The 26,043-nt window shown below is 37.7% G+C and overlaps 1 protein-coding gene across 6 annotated transcripts in view; it reads right to left on the bottom strand.

Moving 5' to 3' along the window:
• The window catches only part of LOC104607247 (putative 3,4-dihydroxy-2-butanone kinase), a 51,056-nt gene extending 29,835 nt beyond the window's left edge, over positions 1 to 21,221 (bottom strand). For 4 of the 6 annotated variants that reach the window (XM_010272827.3, XM_010272828.3, XM_088904446.1 and 1 more), the window contains exons 1-10: positions 20,937 to 21,221; positions 20,607 to 20,680; positions 20,407 to 20,470; positions 10,290 to 10,402; positions 10,140 to 10,187; positions 9,828 to 9,899; positions 9,635 to 9,724; positions 2,110 to 2,283; positions 1,797 to 1,880; positions 162 to 217 (exon numbers count right to left, since the gene is read on the bottom strand). In XM_010272827.3, the coding sequence (XP_010271129.1) occupies positions 162 to 217; positions 1,797 to 1,880; positions 2,110 to 2,283; positions 9,635 to 9,724; positions 9,828 to 9,899; positions 10,140 to 10,187; positions 10,290 to 10,402; positions 20,407 to 20,470; positions 20,607 to 20,680; positions 20,937 to 20,976 (815 nt within the window). In that variant the 5' untranslated portion in view covers positions 20,977 to 21,221. Of the gene's footprint in view, positions 1 to 161; positions 218 to 1,796; positions 1,881 to 2,109; positions 2,284 to 9,634; positions 9,725 to 9,827; positions 9,900 to 10,139; positions 10,188 to 10,289; positions 10,403 to 20,406; positions 20,476 to 20,606; positions 20,681 to 20,936 lie in introns of all 6 variants that reach the window. The other 2 variants (XM_010272829.2, XM_088904448.1) reach the window with 1 other exon arrangement.
• Between the last annotated feature and the right edge of the window lie 4,822 nt (positions 21,222 to 26,043).

Raw genomic sequence — 26,043 nt, 5'->3', positions numbered from 1 at the left:
TTCTACTTCCTCTTGGTCTTACACTATTCTTTATCTTTTAATTGCTCATCACAATTTTCTGACCTTGTCAGCTGAAATGCTAGAAAATTTAATTTACCCAGTTTAGAATCTCAGTCATCAGAATGTTTTTTTATCCCATGTGAAAGAAACATAGAACTCACCCATTAATCATGAGCACGACTCTACACCCCCGTGTGATGGGAACATACTGAGTTTCCTGCAATGAGTGGAAGATTGGAAAAGGAATACAATAATGACATAATGTCAAACTAAGTGAAGGTAAAACAGAATAAATATCAAAATGGTAGATAAATTATTTCATTAGACTTATTTATACCACCATAACCCACCCACCCCACAAGAGAAGTAATTACTCCTACGATCCTAACTTTGCTCATTATATGAGTTGCTTGTAATCAGAATCAAACTAGATATTTAGAGAATTAAAATAAAGAAGTAAAGAAGAGAAAGCGGAGGAGAACAGAGAAGAAACAGAGAACATTTGAGAGACACAAAAAAGTAAGAGGTGTTGGTTTTGGTGTAGGTCATAAAAAGTAAAATTTGATTATATAATGTTAACCTATATCTTTGCCCTTTACTTGTGCTTGTGCATGTGCATAGTACCATGCATGTGCCCTTACACTAGTAATAATAAAGAAAAAAACTGTAACCTGTCTCAGCGGTATGGAATGCAGAACTAAAACCAATTAGCTCTCCACTCAAACTCATGATTTATCTACCAAAAAAAGACACATGATTTAGGAAGTGATAACATCAAAAGTTTGCATAGGAGTAAATGAAACCATGCAACTCTATGGACTTGATGAAGTTGTCAAGCCAAAAGTCAGGGTTAATCAGAGGTAATGGGACTATATCATCTAGATAGTGATGCCAAAGAGCATGAAACTCTATTGACATGCTTCATCCCCTACAGAAATCAAAGATCCCTAGGTGCTACACTTCCATGAACACTCTCCATGACAAAACCAAAGTGGGCATAAGAAAAATATACAAGCTAGCCATCATTTGTCAAAAGAGGAAAAAAACAGGACGTTAAAATTTTCTCGCAGAGGTTTTCTTTAAACAATAACAGTCAAATTGCAGCAGGAAATGCAGGAGCATAAGAATCAGTTATTTAGCAATACACACCAAGGACAAAAAGGCTGCTCACTAGGTAAAGTGAATGGAGGACTTTAAATCTCTCTCTAAATGACATCCTGAGAAAGTGGAAGGAAGTGACTGTCAGCTCAAAACAAGGAAAGAACAATGATGGAATGAAGACAACCAGCAGCCAACTGCATAAAACTCAACTTTGATGGTAGATACATAGGCAATCAGGCTATAGCTGGGATGGGAAGGATCTTTTGAGACTCAGAAGGGAAGGTGCTTCCTTTATTCAGGACCTGTTACCAATGGTGATGCAGTGACAGAAGAATCGTATAGTCTTCTTCAGGGTCTAAAATTTGCTAAGCAGTTTGGGTTTCTTAACTTGGAAGTGGAAGGGGATTCTCAAGTGGCTATCTCATGGACAAGGAATAGTACCCAAATCCCACGGGTTCACAGCCATACAGTCCATGAAGTAGAATCCTAAGCAAGAGGGATGAATGTCACCTTTAGATGGGTAAGAAGAACAGGAAATGGGATGGCAGACACATTGGCTAAACAAGGGACTACAAGACAACAATTTTTTTGGGAAAAAATCTAGTTTCTTCTGGTGGAGAACTACCTTGTTGTAATTCCTTATTTTTTATGCTTAATAAAATTTATCTTTATTGATCAAAAAAAAATATACACACCGAGGACAAAATTTGGTTGAGAACATGAGTAACCACCACATCAACAGGTTGAAGATCAGCCACTGCAGCACCAGGCTCTCCATGCTGAAACATGAATTTGAACCAACCAAATTACAAAAAGAAAAAAAAAAAAAAAAAAAAGCAGACAGGAAACAAATACATTAGATCAGCAAAAATAAGCACCACTTCATCTAAAGATGATGTCAAACAAATGCATGGCCAGCTACCATGCCAAACAGAATCTATTGACTAAGAAATCCAGAATGGATATAAGATGCAATCTAAAGACAAGTTGGTTATGTGATTTACTTACAATTCCAAGACCAAGCTCTATCTTTCCTGGACCCAAACGATCTGAAGTAACCTGTCCAGGAAGTGTGCAAACAGACAATGCAACGCCCATTGTTCCAACCATCTCGGATGCTCGTTTTGCTTCAGCTGCAACATCAGCAAGAGAAAGACCACCAGCAGCAGCAGCCCCTGCAACCTGTCATTTGCAAATTAAAAATATAACTATGAAATCTAAAATCACTTCATTTTTCTCCTATACATTTGGGTCAAAAAAAAAAGAAACATAATTATTAAAAAAGGAAGCAGTAGGTAGAAGATCCAAAGTAGAGGTATGAGAGAAACAACACAAGAAAGGACTCAAATTGGAGTACACGTCAGAGAAAAACTTAGGAAGTTTGAGCAGTCACAAAGATGATAATGCCTTGGTGACAATTTTTTTCTTTTCTTTAGATTAGCAATTATATTGAGATATGATACGAGTATATGAGATTCTTTTCATGAAAACCAAATTATGTATTAGAGGAAATGTAGTCAGACCATTTTTATTGAAAATCTTTTTGTATCCCCAAATGGAAGAGTGGTCTAATTTGTTTTATACTTCCCTTTCTACGGCCACTGGTTGTACTTGGTTCTTTTGTTCTAATGAAATGATACCTTATCTCTTCTCAAAAAAAGAATGTAGTTAGACAATTTTTATTCTAATATCATTGCCAATGAATATGTGGATAATTGAAAAAAATCTGGAGGAAAGGGTTTGGCATGTAGGAGTTGTCTGAAACCAAGGAGGTTCAGACCTGTTTAGTAATCAGAAAAGAAGAAAACAGAGTGGAAGAGAAGAGAAGAGAAGAGAAAGGAAGAAGAGAGGGGAAAGAAATAATAGAAGAGAAAAGGGGTTTGGTCTGCCTTAGTCAGCCGCTCCAAGTGCTATTTATATTAGGCTTATAATAATAAGTGGTGCAATGACAGGAATACCCCTATCACAAGAAACAACTGAAAGAAACATTCTAATAGCACTATAATCAGAGGAAACATATGAACAAGTGGGACCACAAGCTGGTCAATCATTTTCTCTACATTCCCCCTCAAGTTGGGAAAATATATTGATCATTCCCAACTTGCTTAAATCTATCTCAAGCTTGATTCTGTTGACTGCCTTGGTGAAGACATCGGCAAGCTGCATATTAGTGGCAACATAAGGCATACTTCTTGAGAGGCAACTTTCTCTCAGATGAAATGTCTGTTAACTTCAATGTGTTTGGTTCAATCATGTTGTATTGGGTTGTGAGCAATGTTAATGGACACCTGGTTATCACAATACAACATCAAGGGTCTTTCAAACTCAATTCCCAATTCTGTAAGGAGAGATTTCAGCCATAATATTTCAGCAACACCATTAGCCATAGACCTGTATTCAGCTTCAGCAATGGAGCGAGCAACAACATTTTGTTTCTTGCTCCTCCAAGAAACTAGATTTCCTCCAACAAAAGCACAATACCCTGAAGTAGATCTCCTATTATCAATACAACCTGCCCAATCTACATCAGTGTATACTTCAATATTCATATGGCCATTATTTTTAAAAAGCATACCTCGGCCTGGACACCTTTTCAAGTAGGCTAAAATCCTCTCAACAGCAAGGAGGTGTGAGGTCTTGGGAGAGTGCATGTACTGACTAACAACACTGACAGCATAAGAAATGTCGGGGCAAGTCAGACATAGGTAGAGAAGTCTTCCTACAAGTTGTTGATACATACCTTTATCTTCAAGAGGCTCACTATCATTTGCATTTATTTTATGATTTTGCTCAATGGATGTATCTATAGGCTTAGCTCCTAATTTTCTTGTTTCTTCCAAGAGATCAAGAACATACTTCCTCTAGGAAACAAAAATGCCATGCTTGGACCTTGCCACTTCAATCCCAAGGAAATACCTCAACTCACCCAGATCCTTTACTTCAAATTCTTGATTAAGCAATTGCTTAAGAGAATTAATCTCATCAACATCACTTCCTGTCACAACATACACAACTAGGAGAGTTAAAGCAAATCCTTTCTTCTTAATGAAAATAGTGTGGTCAAATTTGGCTTGAACATAGCCAAATCTTTCCAAAGCAAGTCCGAATCTATCAAACCATGCCCTCGAAGATTGTTTTAGACCATACAAAGCTTTCTTCAACTTACAAACTTTCTTACCAATCTCTGCATCATAAAAACCAAGAGGTAACTTCATATGCATCTCCTCCTGCAAGTCACCATTTAGAAATGCATTCTTAACATCCATCTGAAACAATGGTCATGAGAAATTAGCAACAAAAGACAACAAAACCCTGATGGTGTTCATTTTTGCAATTGGTGCAAAGGTTTCCAAGTAATCAATACCACAAGTTTAAGTGTATTCCTTAGCAACCAATCTAGCTTTATATCTTTTCAACTGTACCATTGGCATTATACCTCACTGTGAATATCCACCTACACCCAACAAGTTTCTTCTAGGAATAGAAATAGCAGCAATGGAGGCAAAAAAAATTTATATGATGATGAAAGGTGGTCATAAGAAAGGAAATGGAAGATATAATGGGCAGTAGTTGAGGTACACCAACGCTTCCCCTTGCGTACTACACTTGGGAGGTCAAGGTCATCTAAGGATGGCTAAGGCTCAGTAGTGAAAGTGGGTATGTCATCAGTAGTAGGAGTGGGTAAGGAGGAGACAATACCTGAACCTAGTGCCGCCATAGTTTTCAAGGCATCAAGGCAAGGCTAGGTGACAGGGGGGCGCCTTGTCGCCTAGGCGGGTGCTTAGGCGATGGATTTTTTTTCTATAGAAAACATAAATCCTAGGGTAGTTCCCTAGGTACCATAACCATATTTCCTTAATAATTATTCATAATTTTCATAAGAAAAGTATAGAGTTCATGTTAAAGTATAGAAAATCAACATATTCATGAGAAGAAAAAGAGGGAAAAGAAAATTCAAAAAATATAGGGGTTGAACCCTTATTTTTGTTAAAGTCTTTGGGGGTTCAATACAGCATTTAGCAATGTTATATTGATTAAACCCTAACAAATAAGAAAAATAATAAAAAGAAATTAGTATATAAACACACAAAATGAATATTTTAGTTTAATAGTGCTTATTTTATAATTATAATGTCAAAAAATAAAGAATAAAAAAGTATTTTATAATACATAGTACAAAACTGCTTGGCGATTAGGCAAGGCGAGCCATTTATCAAAAAAAAAATAGGTGAGGCAAGCCTCAAAGGGTGCCTTGTCGCCTAGGCGTCGCCTTGACAACTATGGGTGCCATAGAAGAGACAAGAATTGGCCTGGACTGATCATTACTAGAACCAACTTGCCGCCACCATCTTTTGTGAAAGACCCTTAATTCTTTACACTTTTGACAACTCCCCTCATTACACTCCCCTCCATTTGCAGGAATAGGCAAAGAAACATCTTGAGCAAAAATACCCTGCTCACCACTCTCCCCCTGAGGTGGAACTCTAAGGTAATAGGGGACATCTTCAAAGAAAGTGACATCCATAGATACAAATATGGTTTCGAAACAAGGTCATAACAGCAATACCCCTCTTGATTTTGTGCATGCCCCAGGAAGATACATTTGGCAGCCTTAGAGTCAAATTTTGAATGGGTAGGCCCAAGGATTTGGACAAAACAAGTGCAACCAAAAGTTTTGGGAAGAATAGAAAACTGCTCCTTATCAGGATACAAGTTAAAAGGAGTTTTCATGTCCAAGACTCATGAAAGAATCCTATTAATGAGATAAACAACAGTAAGAATGGCATCCCCCCCATAAACGTATAGGAACATTAGAATTTAGCATGATGCTTCTTGCAACTTCAAGGATGTGCCTATTTTTCCTCTTAGCTACCCCATTCTGCTGAAGAGTATGAGGACAAGTGCTTTGATGAATCACTCCATTTTCGAGATAAAAAGATAAGGGTTTTGCAAAATATTCTTTGGCATTATCAAATCTGAGATTTTTTATTTTAACCCCAAAATGAGTCAGGATCATTTGATGAAAAACATAGGTCAAAGTGGGAACCTCATCCCGAGAACGCATGAGGTAAACCCATAAAAACCAAGAGTAGTCATCAACAAACAATAGAAAGTATTTGTACCCACCCATAGCAGGAATATGATAACGCCCCCAAACAACGGTATGCACAATTTCAAAAGGAAAATAACTTTTATTACTTTGTGAATAAGTTGATCTACAATGCTTTGCCAACTCACAACTCTCACGCTTCAAAATGAACACTTGGATTGACTCGAACAAATTAGGAAAAAGACTCCTTAAAGACCCAAAAGATAAATGACCCAATCGGTTATGCCAAAGCATAATCTAACTCATAGATTGTGACACAAAAGACTTCCCAGCTTCTTTACTCTTCCCAAGTAGATGTTCAAGCAAGTAGATCCCATTCATCTCATGGCCAGTCCCAATCACCTTCCTCATTGCAAAATCCTAGAAAACACAATGATTAGGGAAAAAGGTCACTGAACAGTTCTGGTGTTTAGTGATACTACTGATTGAAAGTAGATTAGTACTTAGTTTAGGAACATGCAGAACCGAGGATAAAGAAATAGCATCAAAGACATTGATGTCTCCCTTGCCTGAAATAGGGACAAGAGAGCCATCAGCAATAGACACTGTCTCTACCAAAGGACAAGCAATAAGTGTGAAATAAGGAAGACAAACTAGTCATATGATTAGATGTTCTTGAATCTACAAGGCTAGTGTTACCTGTGGTAGAGGCATGATAGGCAGTGGCCTTGTACCTGATTGAGTAAAGGCAGAAATGGGAGGAGTTGAATGAGACTGTCCAGAGATGCCAACTTCACTCTCTAGCTGAGATAAAGCAGCCCTAATAGCAGCCAACGCATCAAGAGAACTGGATCTAGTATTGGGTGTGGATGAAGTTCCAATGGTTATAGCTACATTTGCATTTCCTTTCTTGTTCCTAAATCTTTCTGGAATTAGCTGAGGATGAAGCTTTCAACAAGTGTCCTTAGTATGTTTTGGCTTTTCTTACAGTAGTCACAAAACACATCCATCTTTCCATCCTTCTTTACTTCCCTCTCCTTATCACCTCCAATCTTCGGTTTTATGGCTGCCAAAGCTGATTCCATAGATGGAATTTGTAACATAACTTTTCTTTTACTTTCTTCACTATGTATTAAGAGAGTAGGCTTGAGATAAAGAGACACTATCTCTAGTGAGAAGCTGTTGTCTTACAATGTCATAATCAAAGTTTAGTCCAGCCAAGAATTCAAACACTATTTTTCTCAACTAATTTCCTATATGTGGTAGCACCTTTCTGGCTCTCCCACTCAATAGTCTCAAGATGATCAATCTCATGCCACAATGATTTCAAGGTGGAGAAATAGACTGACACAGGTTTCTCCCCTTGTTTAAGATTATTGACCTCAATTTTCAGTTCATAGGCTCTATTAAGGGGCTAAGAATAGGTTTCTTTCGTATTGTCCCAAATCTCCTTAGTTGTCTTTGCCCAAAGATAGTTTCTACTAATATGAGGCTGCATGGAATTGCATAACCAAGTAACCAAATAATTTTCTTGGACCCATTTAGCAAGGGAAGGGTCCTCCTATTCTGGTTTCTTTGTGTCTCCCATCACATACCCCAGTTTTCCCCTCCCTCCAATGGCCATCACGGCTGACTAGGCCCATTCCAAATAGTTTGTTCCATCAAACTTGATTGTAGTAATCTGAAATGAACTGCTGTCAATAGAATTTCCAGCTCCTACAAGTCCTCCATATGGTTTGTTCTCATTTCCAGCCATTTCCATGCTGTAATGAACAATAGATATTCACCAAATGGAGAGTACAACACTGTCCGACTCCTTTTCCAAACAAAAATATTCCAAGTACTATCCAACAGCAGCACCCAAAATAATAAAAAAAAAAAAATCAGAGGCCTTTTTACGAACACAAGGTGGGCGGCAGAAGTGACCAATACTGTCAAACAATACAGACCAGAAGTACAATCCACAAAGAAACCCTAAAACAGTCCAAGAGAACAGCCAAGCCTCCCAGAGGATTCCAAAAATATTTCACACGTCAGACAATCCAAAAGCTAATGAAAAACAACCCAGAAAATACTGGGTGCCACTCTCAATCTTTGATTTAAGCCCTAAATCAGAAATCAACCTGCTTTCTCTGATTCTTCTTGGTCACCGAACAGTTCTCCAAGTTTTCTGAACCTTGGGCACCTTCTTCAATCTCCAATGACCTCCAAGAACCAGGCGCATCAAGCTGAAACTTCCAGCCCTAGAAATGCTCTCATGTAGTCGGATGGACTACACCTCCATGAGAGACCTAACCAATCTTAGGCCTACTCTGATACCAAGTTGTCTGAAACCAAGGAGGTTCAGACCTGTTTAGTAATCAGAAAAGAAGAAGAAAACAGAGATGAAGAGAAGAGAAGAGAAGAGAAAGGAGGAAGAGAGGAGAAAGAAAGAATAGAAGAGAAAAGGGGTTCGGTCTGCCTTAGTCAACCGCCCCAAGTGCTATTTATATTAGGCTTATAATAATAAGTGGTACAATGACAGGAATACCCCTGTCACAAGAAACAACTGAAAGAAACATTCTAACAGCACTATAATCAGAGGAAACATATGAACAAGTGGAACCACAAGCTGGTTAATCATTTTCTCTATAGTAGGCTGGATCTAGAAAAAGAATACAACATTGTGGACTGGTCTTTCCTAGTGGAGGTTATAAAAAAAATGTGGTTTAGAGAAAGATGGTGCAAATGGATCTCAGTGTGCTTACAGACTTGTCAATTACTTAACTTTAGTGAATCGAGTGGTTAGGGATTTCTTTTCAGCTAATAGGAGACACAAGCAAGGTGAACCTTTATCACCCTTCCATCACTCTTGTGGTGTATGCACTTGGTAGACTGATTTCAAGAGTTGATAGATTGCAATTAATCAAAGGGTGGAGAGTTAGCCGAGATAAGCTGGTGCTCACACATCTTCAGTGCCATATCCATCATTAAATTATGGGCACTTAAATCATTTCTTACTAATTCCACCCTAGTCCTTTAATCCTTTTCAGAATCAGTCTGCCCGTAGCTTTCTAGCCCTTTCAACTTATAACAATAACTTCTTCTAATAGGTGTTGTAGATGATCTTCTATGCAGATGATCAAACCAACTCAATCTACTTTATCATTTTATTACCTATTGAAGCAAATCCTAGGTTCCTTCATGTGACTTAGTTTCTGACCCTGTCCCTTTTAGTGTAACAATTCTATCAGGATATGGACCTAACTTTTTTAGTTGCCACCAGACTCAAAATCACAACTATGTTACCCTAACATTGGAAAGCACAAAGTTGGACATGGTATTGAATACATAATTAACACTAAAAATTGAAGTCTCTGACACAATACAGCACCCTTGTACAGGTATCTGGGTATCATAGACCTACATTCTAACACACATGCAGACAGATAAAGAGGGGAGATAAAGAGAGAGAGAGAGAGAGAGAGAGAGAGAGAGGAGCACCTTATGGACAAGAATAGTCCCAGCCAAACCTCTCCGCCCAACTATGCCTCTACGTGGTGGGAGAGCACAATCATCTCCAACAATAACCATCTGCAAGGTGCAAGTCCTTTTTATCTGTTTTGAATTTTGTTTTACTTCATATAAAAACAAGATTCAACAGATGGTTCATAAATAAAATTTACATAAAGTGTACCTCTATTTTATAACCTTCAGATTTCGCTTGTTCAGCAGCCAAGCCAAAATTAAACCGGTCGCCAGTATAGTTCTGTCAACCCCAAAATACAAAATAATGAACCAGGAAATCCCAGCTGAATAGGTGAACATAATCCCATATATATATCCCCTATTTTTAAAATATAAATGCACAAAGAACAATTTTTTTTTTCATGCAGGGTCAAGTAATTGAAACAGAGAATACAAACATTTGAGAAAATCCTAATGGGTTAGAATTCTTATTCAACTAATGAACCACTAATTAATATAATTGATTTAATGATTACAATACCATGACAATCAGAAGACATCCCATAGGACCAGTCACAGCCCGGATACCCTACAATGAGCACTGTTAGTTTATAGACTTTTAATCTAATGTAAAGATCTAAAACAAGCAAGCTAAATGTGCACGCTCCACTCAATAAGCAGGACACCATACAGCTAGTATAGAATCAACAGGAGGAGAGGTGAAAACATCTCCACAAATAGCTGCAGTTAGCATTCCTTCCCCCACAAATCCAGCAGCATAAGGCTCATGCCCACTTCCACCCCCTGAGTCAATAGAGAATATAACCAAGGGTAGCTGAGAAAGGTAAACAATGAAAAGGAAAAAGGAAATGCCCCAATTATAGAAATACCAGGAGCATAAAAAAATTCATAATCTAATATTAGATGATAGCCATAAACATATAGATTACACTGAACCTGAGGTGAACTACAACAAACTGGCTAAATTTAATAAAGTGCATACCACAACAACACATGGCATAGTCAAAATGGAGACATCAATAAGAATAAAAAATCCAGGCACTGAAGTTTGATGTATTCAAAAAACAAAAGAAAAAAAAGAAAGAAAGAAGAAAGAAAATGTCCCAAAGTCATATAACCATCAGAGAGGAAGGTCACATTTTAATGTCATACCCAGAATATCTATCTCAAAAGAGATAGATCTCAGTACCACTGAGAGAGTTCTGTCCCGTGTAGATTTATTCAGCCAAATCCCTAGATTCAGATAGTTGAGGATTGGATCCCAGTTGGAAGACTCTTTCCATTATATGTGTCTGGAATCTGGTGGGCATTAGTTATTTTGTCTTTTTCTCCTTTTAAGCCAGGGGTCCTTATGTGGGCTCAATATATGATGCCCAGATATGGATATGTACACAGACATGGAGGAAATGTGGATACAACTCTCCATTTCCTAAAATTCTGGACACGGATATGGGTATGGTATTCTATATAATATGTTTATATGATTATATCACACATTTATATTTAGTTTTTGAAGCTAAATGTCATTTCTCAAGACTTATGTCTTGCCAAACTTAGTTAAATTTCTAACATGTGCAGATATTTTTATGGTATAATTTGTTAAAACATGCCACTTTGCATATTTTAAAAGTGGACTTTGGCACAATGTTTGGGTCACTCCATTGCAACCTAGGTGACCAGGGTTCAAATCTTGGAAACAGCCTTTGTATATCTACAGGTGTAAGGATAAGAACATATGTCCCTCCCCAGACCCCGCATCGTGGGAGCCTCGTGCATTGGGCTGCCTTAAAAGTATCATGGATATAGAGTACATCTAGAAGTATCTATGTAGTATCTGGTATTTTTTTGATAGATCTACGTAGTATCTGGTATCATACCCAACACTTTATCAGATACAATACCGGTATGCTAGGCATGTACCAATTTGCTTACACAACCAGGCAAATGGTAGGTTCATAGTTGAAAAATTCAATTTAAGTACCTGGTATAAGTCATTGTTTGTGGTTAATAGAGAGGCCTTTTGTTGGGGATGGGGTTGGTCCTAGGAGTTTGGCATGAAAGGAAATTGGCATGGTTTCCACAACCCACACTGGTTCAGGGAAGAGGTGCAACTAAAATCTGGATGATTCTAAACCTGAGCAAGGAAAATTCCTAGAAAAATGGAAGAATTGAAACTTATCCAACTGTATTGGTTCAAGGCAGAATATATAAAATGGATTGACCTATATTTGAAAAGTAACACGGAATTTCCAACTTTTTTGGCTTCATGGAGCTACACCAAGGGGTAGCCCATCCCCCGAACCCATAACACCCCCAACACTGGTACAAGTGGGATTCAACCCCCAAGTCTCCACTACAACCAGCTGGAGACCTTACCAACCAACCAGTTGGCACCTTGCACATGGAATTTCCAACTTGCTAGGGTCAAGATGTACTTAAGTTACTTGATTCCTTTCTCACCCCCCTCCCCAGTGGTGGCAGTGGATGAATCAGGTCCAAACAACCAAAGATTACATGTACCTCTTCCAAGCATGAGCAAACCTTATCCTGGAAAATCCAATTTCAAAAATATAGAAAATTTCTTTTGATATTTCTATTTTGTTCCCTTCTTGTATGTAATAGTCTAAAGGAGTTCTTCAGCTTAATAAATAACTAAATTCTCTTCTGCTGATCAAAAAATTAATAAATAGTCTAAAGGAGAATATTTGCTACACAATATAAAGTAATGTTTTAACTACTTGTACTTTTACATTATCTTCTATCAACAGAATCATTTCCCAACATTTGCTGCAAAGTCGGACTATATTTTTAAAGATGCACTCTATGTGCCAAATCAATTACTCAAGTATCACATCATCTACCATTCAATTGTTTTGTCAATGTTTTGTCAAGGGACAGACCTCCCCTTGAGAGACAAATTCCCTTTTCTTTATGTTGGGTGTGGGTCCAGCCCATATGAGGGGCCCACCCCACTGTTTCATGCTCCCAAAAAGGAACCATATTGTGGAAGCCAAAAAGGCACCCACCTTTATTGATTTGGTGTGCTTCCACTTCGTAATCACTGAAGTGAGAAAGAGAGAAGAAAAACAGAGGGAATCAAGGGTTTTTTTTGGGTTTTGAGTTTTGTGAAGAAGAGAAGAAAGAGCTGGTTTCTATTCTATTCAAGTACAAGTTCGGATGTGTTTTCAAGCCCGTTCTTGATGTGATTAAGTGTTGTTCAAAGAGTCAAGAATCTCACTCCAGTTCAGATTGGTTGTCTCTTCCTTTCTTCTTCTCAGTTTCATATTTACAGCAACTTGGTGAGATCCAAACCTTTGTTTTTTGTTGAATGCGCCTTACATTTGGTGATGTTAATGCTGTACTTGTGAGCCAAGGATTATTTCATTGATGTTTGTAAACCTCTAGTTGCAACTAGAAATGACTATTGTACCCATTAATTTCTGAATTAGTGGAAGACTTTTATGGACCCGTGGTTTTTCCCCAATTTTGGGGTTTTCCACATAAAAATTCTGGTGTTCTATTGTGTGGTGGCTGCTATTTGTATTTTCTGTTACTTGGCTGAATTGTATTTTCTGTTACTTGGCTGCTATTTGTATTTTCTGTTACTTGGCTGAATTGTTTATCTATTGTCATTGTTGTTGACAAACCGATTTTAACACAAACTTAGGGAAAAGTTTCTTGCTGTCCTGGGATTACTTTTCACACTTATTTCTGCTACTGTAGTGTATATTCCCCAACACTTTATACCCATTCTGTTTACAAAAAGGAACTTGTGTCTAAGTTTGCCTCTTCTTCTCTTGGGACTGATGGGATCTTGGTTTTCAAAGGGTCATTATGGATTCAAAAGCCCCCTTTGTTCCAAACTTGCTAAAACTTCTAGAGGGTGTCTTTCTTGATTTCTCCACACTGGATGTTCATATTTGAACTGCTAACCCTTGTTGCTCCTTTTCTTGTGCTTCCTTCTTTCAGGTTTTGTCCTCATCCTTTCCTTTGCCATGCCCTTTTCCAACTCAGGAGTTTTGGAATATGCCTGTGCAACACAAAATCAAGGCTTTTTATTGGGAGGTGTATCATGAGAAAACTAATACTTGTAACAAATTGCAGAAGAGAAGACCTAGCCAGTGCCTTTCTCCTCATATTTGTATTCTTTGTTTTGCTAGTTGATAATCTACTTTCCACTTACTAATCACCTATTCATTTGTTTCTTGTATTTGGGAATGGTTTTCTGTTATTTGGTTATAGGTGGACTATCCCATTAGACGTGGCCAAACTATTCACCCCAACAACATTCCATTTCCAAGGTGGGAAGGAAGAATAATGTGAAGATGTATTAAGACAGCAATGAGTGCAAAGATCAGAAAATGTCATAGCTGATGCTTTGGCAAACATGGGGTAGTTAGGGAAGAAACGTTTTGGGCACGTATGTAAGTTGATAAGCTATTGAGATGGGCAGCAGGCCTGCCCTATATGTTAGGGTTTTGTAATTTGTAAATACATTACTTTTCCATGATTCAGCAGTGAAGAATTTTGTTATCCAACAGGAAAACATGTGTAGCATAGCATCTTTTTTTTTTTGATAAATAAAATTGTTACGAAATTATAGGCTGTAAATATGTAGTATTAGCCCAATTAGGAATAACTTGATTATAGGAATTATTCTTTCTTTGATTTTCTTCCTATTTAGTATCTACAAGGCTGTATGATTTTCTTCCTTTTTTGTATCTGCAAGGCTGTATGATTTTCTTCATTTTTTGTATCTGCAAGGCTGTATGATTTTCTTCCTTTTTAGTATCTACAAGGTTGTATATATATGTACTACTTTCTCAATAGAAAGACATCAATTTCTTCTAATTCTTGTTCTATCACATGGTATCAGAGCTGGAGACACCAATTCCAGTCTGAAACTAATTTCTGGTTTTCTTCCATCTGCTGCCCAAGTGAGCAGCTCTGAATTCTTTACGTTGCCCAAGTGAGCAGCAGATGCGATCTCTAGGTCACCCATTCCGAGTGGCATTTGCATTTCACCGCCCCTACCAGTGGAAGCGGAATCCCAGATCGGCCTACCCACCTTCACCCATCTCTTCTTCACTTCGATCGGGAGAGGGCTTTCAAGTCTGCAACAGGTCGGAGAGTAGCACAGCAGCCTCGGTGTTACTCCTGTGGTGTTTGTTTGCCCATCAGGAAAGTCTTTCTTCTCTGTTCTTTTTATACAGTTGATATTTCGGTGCTGCCAGTTGTGGTTTCTTGCTGTTTGGGTGTTGCATCTGCTGCCGATTCTGTTTTATTGGCTTTGCTGGTTGTTAAAAGTTTATTTTCCTGTGTTTATGATGGCGGTTGAACAAAAGAACTTGGCTATGCCTAGTGTTATCCCCATTCTGTCTAAGATCACTGAACAAAAACTAAACGGAACTAATTATTTAGACTGGAGTAAGACTGTTCGTTTGTATCTACGGAGTATCTCTAAGGACAACCATCTGACTAAGGACCCTCCTACTGATGAGACCCGCACTGAATGGCAAAGGATTGACGCTCAACTGTTTTTGCAAATCCGCAATTCTATTGAGAATGAGTACATCGGTCATGTCTCTCACTGTGAGTTTGTAAAAGAACTAATGGAATATTTGGCTTTTCTGTTCTCTGGTAAAGAAAATATTTCCCGTATTTTTGATGTTTGCAAGACATTTTATCGGGCTGAACAACAAGATCAGTCTCTTCAAACCTATTTCATGAATTTCAAGCGCACTTATGAAGAATTGAACGCCTTGTTACCCTTCAGTACTGATATCAAAGTTCAGCAGACTCAATGTGAACAGATGGCTATTATGAGTTTTCTGGCTGGCCTTAATCCTCAATTTGATGGTGCTAAGTCACAGGTTTTGTCTAATCCTGAGATTACCTCTTTAAAAGAGGTCTTTACTAGGGTCCTTCGTACAGATACTGGTTCCCATACCTCACTTGTACAACAACCTAGTGCACTTGTCAGTCAGAATAGTGGATCAACTGGCCGGTCTCGTTCTCAGAATAGTAGCAGAGGTGGCAGTAATAGTGGTTGGAATGCTGGAACTCAGGCCACAGGGGGAGTAGTTTGCTACTATTGTCATGAACCAGGACACACTAAAAGGACTTGCCAGAAATTGCTAAAGAAAAACCAGAAGTCTTCTGGGTCTCAGTCAGCTCATGTTGTAACTACGAGTGATGCTCCTCATCCATCGTCAAATCAGACCATTACAATTTCTGCAGATGAGTATGCGAAATTTACCCAGTATCAAGAGGCATTAAAGAACTCCTCTCAGTCCACCACTGCCCTTGCTGAGTCAGGTAAAACCAATACATGTCTTCTTTCTTCTTCCTCTCGGTGGGTCATTGATTCTGGTGCAACAGATCATATGACAGGTAATCCTAGTCTCTTTTCCACTTTCCAATCGCACACTTTTCCTTCTTCAGTCACCTTAGCAAATGGTTCTATTTCTTCTGTCCTTGGTTCTGGCACTATCAATCCCACACCAACACTTTCTTTGTCATCTGTATTGAGTTTACCAAAATTTTCTTTTAATTTGGTATCTATTAGCAAACTCACTCGTACTCTTAACTGTTGTATCTCATTCTTTCCTGATCATTGTCTGTTTCAGGATCTTATGACGAAGAGCATTATTGGTAAAGGACGAGAATCAGGAGGTTTGTACATTTTGGATACCCAGGAACCTCAGACCATTGCATGTTCCAGTACTTTATCTCCTTTTGAAGCTCATTGTCGATTGGGGCATCCATCTTTACCTTTGTTAAAGAAGTTATCTCCTCAGTTTCATGATGTATCTTCTTTAGATTGTGAGTCTTGCTAGTTTGCAAAACATCATCGTCTATCGTCTGTTTCTCGAGTTAATAAAAGGGCTAGTCATGCTTTTGAGTTAGTACATTCAGATGTTTGGGGACCTTGTCCTATTATGTCTATGATTGGATTTCGATATTTTGTTACCTTTGTGGATGATTTTTCTCGTATGACTTGGCTTTATTTAATGAAATCTCGTTCTGAGTTGCTTTCACATTTTAAAACCTTTTGTGCTGAAATAAAAACCCAGTTTGATGTGTTTGTACAAACATTGCGAAGTGATAATGCCAAAGAATATTTCTCTGATTCCTTCCAGACTTACATGACTCAGAATGGAATTCTCCATCAATCATCTTGTGTTGATACTCCATCTCAAAATGGAGTGGCTGAGAGAAAAAATAGACATCTTCTTGAAACTGCCAGGGCTCTTTTATTTCAAACACATGTTCCTAAACAGTTTTGGGCTAATGCTGTTTCTACAGCGTGTTTTTTGATTAATCGCATGCCTTCCACTATTCTAAATGATCAGATCCCTTATAAGATTTTGTTTCCTAATAAATCTGTGTTTCCTGTTGAACCTCGTATCTTTGGATGTTCTTGTTTTGTTCGTGATGTTCGTCTGCAGGTTTCCAAATTGGACCCCAAGTCATTAAAATGTGTCTTCCTGGGATACTCTCGTCTCCAAAAAGGGTACAAGTGTTTTTCTAAGCTCTTGAACAGGTACCTTGTGTCAACTGATGTTACATTCCATGAACATCTTCCTTTCTTTACTGCTCCATCTACACCTGTGTGTCCACAAGAGGATGATGATCTACAAGTGTATCATGTCACTGGTCCAAATGCTAGTGTTGTTCCAATACCCCCACCACCACCTTCTCAACCAAAACTACCTATTACTCAAGTCTATTCTCGACGACCTAATCCTCCTGTGACAAGTCCGGCACCGGTCTCTTCTTCGTCATCAGATCCAATGCCCAGTGATATTGATCTACCTATTGCTCTTCGGAAAGGTAAACGTCAATGTACTTATCCAATTTCCTCTTATGTTACCTATGATCGTTTGTCCTCTACTTCTTGTTCGTTTGTTGCCTCTCTTGATTTTGTAGGGATTCCCAAAACTGTTCATCAGGCTTTATCCCATCCTGGGTGGCGTGATGCCATGCTCGAGGAAATGAATGCCTTGACTGAGAATGGTACTTGGGATCTGGTCGATTTACCTGCTGGTAAGAAAGCGGTTGGATGCAAGTGGGTCTTTGCAGTCAAATTTAATTTTGATGGATTAGTGGCTCGCCTAAAGGCTCGCCTGGTGGCCAAAGGCTATGCACAAACATATGGAGTGGACTATTCTGATACTTTCTCCCCTGTGGCAAAATTGACTTCAGTTCGATTATTTATTTCTCTGGCAGCTACATATGATTGGCCACTTTACCAACTTGATATTAAAAATGCTTTCCTGCATGGAGTTCTTCAGGAGGAAGTTTATATAGAGCAACCACCTAGGTTTGTTACTCAGGGGGAGTCTGGGAAAGTTTGTCGTCTTCAAAAATCGATCTATGGACTAAAACAGAGTCCTCGAGCTTGGTTTGGAAAATTCAGTCAGGCAGTAGAGAGGTTTGGGATGAGGAAGTGCAAATCTGACCATACTGCTTTCTATAAGCAGTCCACATTTGGCATCATTCTACTTGTTGTATATGTAGACGATATTGTTATCACTGGGAGTGACACGAAGGGAATCTCATCCTTGAAATCCTTCTTGCAGAGCTAGTTCAATACTAAAGATTTGGGGCACCTAAAATACTTCTTGGGGATTGAGGTGGCAAGGAGTAAGAGAGGCATTTTCCTGTCTCAGAGGAAGTATGTTTTGGACCTAAACTGGGAAACTGGGAGTCAAACCATGCAGTACTCCAATGCTTCCTAACCAGCAACTCACAAAGGATGGAGATGCTTTTGATGATCCTGAACGATATAGAAGATTAGTTGGAAAGTTGAACTATCTCATAGTGACTCATCCAGACATTGCTTACTCAGTTAGTATTGTAAGTCAATTTATGTCCTCTCCTACAGTGCATCATTGGATAACCTTAGAACAAATCTTGTGTTACTTGAAAGGAGCTCCTGGACGGGGGATACTGTATTGGAATCATGGTCACAGTAACATTGAGTGTTTTTCTGATGCGGACTGGGCAAGTTCCAAGATTGATCGAAGGTCCACTACTGGCTATTGTGTTTTCGTTGGTGGTAATCTGGTTTCGTGGAAGAGTAAGAAGCAAAATGTGGTGTCGCAATCTAGTGCAGAATCTGAGTATAGAGCAATGGCACAAGCTTCGTGTGAGGTTATCTGGGTTTCTCAACTCTTAACTGAGGTCGGTCTTAAAGTCTTAGTTCGAGCGAAGCTATGGTGCGATAATCAAGCTGCGATTCATATTACTTCGAATCCAGTTTTTCATGAACGAACTAAACATATCAAGATAGACTGTCATTTCGTTCGTGAGAAAATTCAACAAAACTTGATCTCTACAGCATATGTAAAGACTGGAGAGCAGTTAGGAGATATCTTTACAAAAGCTCTTAATGGAGCTCAGATTTCTTATATTTGTAACAAGCTGGGCATGATTGACATCTATGCTCCATCTTGAGGGGGAGTTTTACGAAATTATAGGTTGTAAATATGTAGTATTAGCCCAATTAGGAATAGCTTGATTATAGGAATTATTCTTTCTTTGATTTTCTTCCTATTTAGTACCTACAAGGCTGTATGATTTTCTTCCTTTTTTGTATCCGCAAGGCTGTATGATTTTCTTCCTTTTTTGTATCTACAAGGCTGTATGATTTTCTTCCTTTTTAGTATCTACAAGGTTGTATATATATGTACTACTTTCTCAATAGAAAGACATCAGTTTCTTCTAATTCTTGTTCTATCACAAAAATAAATTTATACTTAAAATGTAGCATAGCATCTGTTTCCACATGAGAAAACATTGGCACTAATAGTTTACTGATACAAGTGCATTTCATCTATTCAGTTCCATGGTTAAGCATTTAGGATAAAATTCAGCAGGGTTTTCTTTCTAATAAACCTATATCAAATAAATGTATTCTGGGTCCTTTCTAGCCTCCATAAAAAAAAAAAGAAAAAAAAATGAATCCCGTCATATTTGGATTGCTTTTTCATGATTTTGGCACGTTTGAAGTGGATATTTTTTCTTTTTTCTTTATTACCATTTCCATCTTGTTGGAATGCATTCCTGTTGGTTGTTTAAAAAAGAGAAGCATAAGGTACATTTGCAAATAAGGGAACAGATAAATACGAGGGAATTCTAAGGTGTGTTAACAAATAAAAGTTTCCGCCACACCCATTCTTCATGAGAATGGCAAGGGCAAGAGGGGCCATGCTTCCCCCTTCCGACCTACATGGTCCTTGCCACTAGCCCCACTCATTGTTCATGAGAAAAATAGAGTAAAGCCACTTTCCTATATATATAGTTAGCCTTTTAATATATCTATATTTAATTTTTTGACAAGTTTGTAAAAAAATAGAAATAATCTTTCAATTTAAGAAAGAATTCACAATTCGATTTGATTCAACTTTCTCTATGATTTACGATACGGTTATGATTTTCAAAACATTGACCAAACACAGTCAAGAAGTAGGCAGTCTAACTGTTTTTATTTTATGTCAATCACATGCATCTGGTCTGCCAGAACAGAATGGAAAAATAGGATTCATGTAGCTGACCTCATATAGTGAGGATAATGCTTAGATGATGATGACATGCATTCTTTAGTTTACTGGTCATCTAGCATGTTTGACAATTTTGTCCGGAAAATATGCTTATCTTGACTGCGATCATAACAATAATTAACATAGTTTACAGAAGCATACATAATTTCCTATTTGTATCTTCTTGTGTCTAAATTTTAGGAAGAAATTGGACAGAAATAATTTGGTAATCTTTCAGACCTGAAATAACTGCAACCTTGTCATATGTAGAACTTGAAACATCAGCACGTAAGACAACCTTAATCTGCGCTGCCACAACAAGAAAGAGATTAAGACTAAATCAGAAAAGTTAATTTGAGAGAGAGAGAGAGAGATCAAATGCCTTACGAATATAATTAAGTTCTAAGAATAGATAAATATAGAAAGTAAAATCTCGTCACCTCTGGGAAACCATCTAGATACTGCAAACCGGGATAAGTCTCAACTAGACCCTCAATGTACTCAGTGACAACATCTGCCACAAGAATACGAGTAACAGAGAAAAAACCAACTCCATCAATGCCAAAGCATCAAAAATTCTTCAACAACAGAAAAAAATTCCCACAACCACACCAGAAGATACAACATGCACCATCAAGAAATAAAGTCGGTAGAATGCAGTAACCACTCCCAAGTTTCCAACACGCAAATGAACACCAAAAACAAATCAAATAACCAGAAAATCTAGAAACTCCAACAACGTAATTAAATATCAAAGATCAAATGCAGACCATTTGGATCATTAATGAGCTTCTTCGCCTGAAAAGCCATGTCAATTTCGCTTCACAGGGACCTGTTTTGTTATTCAAAGAAGCTCCTACTGCATTACTGAACAAGCTCCTACACTAAGCAAAAGACGATACGCAGTAAGACGAGAAACCCTAACTCCACCTTGCAAGAAAAACCAGATACAGAGTGAGAGAGAGGGACAGAGGGAAAGGCTTTGAAGGTCGTTGGCTCGGAGGTTTGGTGGTCGCTTCTCGCCTTATATAAGTTTACTTGCGGCCTTAGCCCTTAGCCCTTAGCCCTTAGCTTATGACGGAGTAAGATAGTTGCTTGTCCGAACAAGAAAAACGATCAAATCACGAAAATACCCTTACTCTTTGTTGAATTTGACTTCAAAGTCTTGATTCCCTTTTACGGGATTACCCTTGTAGTGATCCAAAATAACGAGGCTACCTAGACGCCTAGGACCGAGTTTTTTGATCGGTAGATGGTTATAACGTCACGTTGTGAATAATCTCATCTACCAGCCCTTTTATTCTCGGTAGTGGCGTGTTGGAGGGTAGAAAACACTTAATGGCAGACAAGACACCTGAAAGCGCTCTTATTTGATGTCCAAAAATGCCCTCTTATCTGATAATGCAATCTTGACTTCGTTGTCCCATTATGGGCGGGAAAAAACTGAGCAGACCAGACGGTCGAACCGGTTTGGGTTAGGGATACAAGTCCGGTTTGGGCCCTTGGACTCATCAGAGGCCCAAGCCCTTTCGAATTTTAGGCTGCGTTTTGGGGTTTTCTAAAAGGTGCTTCTATGGCTTATTGTGTTTAGGAAATTAAGGCTATGTTTGGTTTGAAGGAAAAGATAAGGAAGCCAATACAAGGTTTGTAAAGGTTTCCTTACGTTTTCCTTACTTTCTCTACATTTTTCTTCAAACCAAACATAGTTTAAGAAGCCCAAAAAAAGTGTGTTTGGTAAGAAAAACCATGAACCTGCTAGCTAATTGAATCCGAAAAAGCAGTAAAAGCCCATTTCACAAAAGCCGGAAAAAAAGGCTTATGAGCCCATTTGGAAGGGCATCAACTTTGATTAAGCTGCTTGAACTACTAGAATTTCCATGTGGGGCTCTTCTTGCAATGCCATAAGCTGATGTGTGAAAACCCTCCCAAACGGGCACTATAGTTTTTACGTTTCTGAAATGGGTTTATAGAATACCAAAAAAAAGGGTTTATAAAGAGAAAAAAGGTTTTTAAAAAAAAAATGGATGACCGAAAAAGCGTTTCTCTAACCAGCTTTTAATAAGTGCTTCTTGGAAAGCCCATTTTAGGAGGACCCCCCCCCCCCAAAAAAAAAAGGGATTTTTAACCAGCACTCTACCTCGGAATTTTGATTTGCAGCCCCTCCTAATCTACTAATAGCCCCCCTATAAACCACATCCTGCCCTGAATTTGGCATCAATTCATTGACAGGATTGTCCACCCCTAAAAAATCCTTTCTCCACCTAAGTTTGGACTGAACCATAAAAACCTCAAAAAAAAAAAAGGACCCAAGTGAGCTTTCTAACAATTTTTATGGGTTGAACCATTACTATGACTGGCTAAACCAATATTATAGATCATAACTATGGATTACAAGATTTGGCAATATGTTTAACTCAATTATAAAACTGTTTTTTATAAGATTCCAAGCCAAAGACTTTAAGTCTCTGGGATCACGTGGCATGTCATGGATGGAGGAGATTAGGTCGACCCCACCGGTTTGTTCCACGAAAGTGTCTAATAGGCCCATGTGGGCACCGTTTGGCCACCTACATCCAAAGCAATACTTGTTCTCGTTTCTATTCCTCTATATAACATTTTGGTGTACTAACTAGTAGTAGTACCATGTACTGATGAAGCTTGAAAAAGCAGAGGAAGAGCCAACAGGTGGGATTGTTGCAATCATGTTGACTTGGTTATTGTTGTAAAAGACGAAACCGGTTAGGTGACGAGGTGGATAATATATTAAATTGGGGTTTGGCTTAATCTGATCTAGCTAAGTTCATTAGAGAATTAATCTGACTTGGATATGAATCAACTTTGCTTTTTCTTCGGCAGATGGTTACAAGTCAATTCAACCAAATAGGGTTTTGAACATTCATGACTAAATCAAAAATATAATATATGAAGGAAGAAACAAGTTTCACTAGTAGGGCCAAGTAGAGAATTTGCTTACCTAATAAATCATATTAATATTTTAATATGTTCGAGGATGAAAACAGTACAACATTATTAATATTTTAACTTATTGTCTAACAATTTACAAATCTTCACTTATACATCATTATTAATATTTTAACTTATTAAAGTCGCTCAACTTAAAGTATTTAACACATAGTTTTTAAAATCGACCGGGGTGACCGAATCCGTCAGGGGTCTGGTTACCGGTTCGAATGGTGTGATCGTTTGACCCGAACGGTCAGCCCGTTCTGACAAAAAAATAAAAAAAAAATTTGAAAAATGGTCAAAACCGTTCAAACAGCTAATCGACCAATTCAGCAGTTTGCTGACTAAAATCAACGGTTTTGGGAAAAAACGGAACCAGTCATGTGATCGATTCCCAGTTTTTCCGGTCCAACCAACTGGTCTGGTCCAGTTTTGAAAACCATGATTTAACATATTAATGACCTTGAAAATGATATATATTGTATAATTTGCATTGATACTTTGTGATACTTTGAACCTTATTCTCTATTTGGAAGGAGTACAAATACAAATATGTAGAGCATAAAACCTTTTATTTTATATTATTTTGTATATATTTGTATTTATACTCCAAGGCTCAGTTTGGATGGAATACAAATACAAATAATACAAAATGTAAAATCTTACATTTTGTATTATTTTTTATGTATTTATACTCCTTCCAAACTTAAACTTAATAGAGATCTCCTGGTTAATATAAATCATCCTCACCGAAGGGATCAGCTAGATTGACGTCATGTTCGATCAGTCCACATCAATCATATACTTTGCGTTTGTATTATTGATTTTTGTGTGATAACATGTTCAAAGTTTAAATTTTTAGATGTAAAAACTTGCCAATAAAAGTGGAATAGAACATAATGGTGTTTTGGATTGAATTTTTTCCTAAATAGAGGATGAGAAGAGGATCCTCAAGACTCTTGAGCTCCAAACTAGTTTGTCATGTCACATGTGTAAGAAAAATACAACAATTTGTTCAAATTTGAATATATTCATTTATATGAATTTCATCATTTTTATTTACTATAATTTTTATAACTTAGTGTATGGGCTTCTTGGTTTAATGAATTTATTATTTTTATTAATTCTTATTACAAAACTTCTTATTGTATACGATAGTAGTGACTAGTGAGAAAAAAAAAAGCATTTTCTTTCCTTTTTGGTTTATAGAATAAGGTCGCCATTTGGTTTTTGGGAATAGGGGTTTAGAATCGGAATCGGAATGGGTTATTCCGATTCCAACTGTTTGGTTGGGTGGAATCAGAATCTCATTCTCATTCTTGCTGGAATGACATTTCCCATTTTAAGAGAATGGCCATTTCCTGCCCCTCCCTTGGGTTGGGAATGAAATCCCATTTCTGCTCATTCCAATTTTCATTTCCATTCTTGTCTGAGTCAAGCATACTATGGGAATGGACCATTTTGGTTCCAATTCCAACTGTGAATCAAACGAACCTTAATAATGTTCGGAGAAGTACAAATACACCCGATGCAGAATTCTGAATTCCAGCCCCTCCCCTACTACTAGCCCTCTCCCCCTATAAACCACATCCTGCCCATGAATTTAACATCAATTCACGGTCAGGATGCATTCCCCCTGTACTTTGGGGCTATAAAATCCTGATCTGGGCTGATTGGTCATTCTCCCAATAATGTTCAATGTCAAGTTCTTATGTGAAAATTTCAATGTAGGTTAATTCTTACCACATAGATTGATTTTGATGGGCCATGTCAAGTTCATGCAACAAAAACAAATAAAATTAATAAATAACAAGGAGAGAGAAAGAGAGAAGGTATTCTTGGTCCACAAAACTTGCTTGAGCAATTTAATTAACTGTGTTTTCAATTATTTTCTTTCATAGAAACAAGCGAGAATTATTTAATTTTAATCTGAATCCTAACACATCTATTCTGTCTGAATTTATTCTACTATATCCACCCAAAAGAAAATCTGAATTTATTCTTTTCACATCCAATAATTATTGGTTGTGGTAATTAACTAGTAAGTAGAGAGATATTTAAAAAAAAAAAAGCATGTAGCTGTCTGATTGGATTGCACTCTATTTTATCAAATCAATTTACAATCTATTTATTAATTTAAATTTGCCAAATAATTAAGAAGTAATTAAAAACAATAGTTTTGTATAATCAGCTCATTTGAACTAAATGCAAAGACTTAATCCCCCAATATTAACCATTTTCTTGTGGATAAAATCATCATTTAAGACAAATGAGGATCGAAGACCACAACAGTTAGGTACATGTTTTATTGTCGATCAAGGTTCAAAATATTGATACATTCCGATATGCTGGTAGGGGCATATTGGACTATATTGAGTCTCACATCCCTTTTCTTTTAACTTTTTTCCACTTGGTTCAGAGAAATCGGTTTAAGGCCTATCTACCCCTTGAACCGGGTTAGACTCTAAAACACCCCCTGTAGGAACGTATCGAGAAACCCATAATACAATGCATATCAACCGATATAGCCCAATACGTATCACAATTTTGAACCGTAGTGCCAACTACCAACCTGATGCAACCCTCTCTCCTTGTCTAGGTTTAGGACTGACAGCATAAGATAAAATCACATTGACGGAGTTTTCTTGTGGACAAAATATTGTACATTACTTTCTTTGAATCCATTTTTTATTGATCAAATAATGCCTTAAGGGCTAATTAGCCGACCTGTTTAGTGAATTTTATTTTACCTTAAGGCTGTGTTTGGTTTGAAAGAAATGAATTCCCTTCCTTTTCCTACTTTTTCTTTCAAACCAAACACAGCCTAAAGGTATAGGCTTCCATTATATCTTAGTGGGACCCCTGAATTATTAGTAGATGACTCCTTGTCCAAGTTCTGAAGGATTAAGGAAA

The sequence above is a fragment of the Nelumbo nucifera genome, chromosome 4, assembly GCF_055504915.1.
Source record: "Nelumbo nucifera cultivar China Antique chromosome 4, China Antique-T2T, whole genome shotgun sequence".
NCBI lineage: Eukaryota > Viridiplantae > Streptophyta > Magnoliopsida > Proteales > Nelumbonaceae > Nelumbo > Nelumbo nucifera.
Note: the sequence above shows the minus strand (reverse complement) of the source record. Positions and strands in the feature narration are given on the sequence as shown.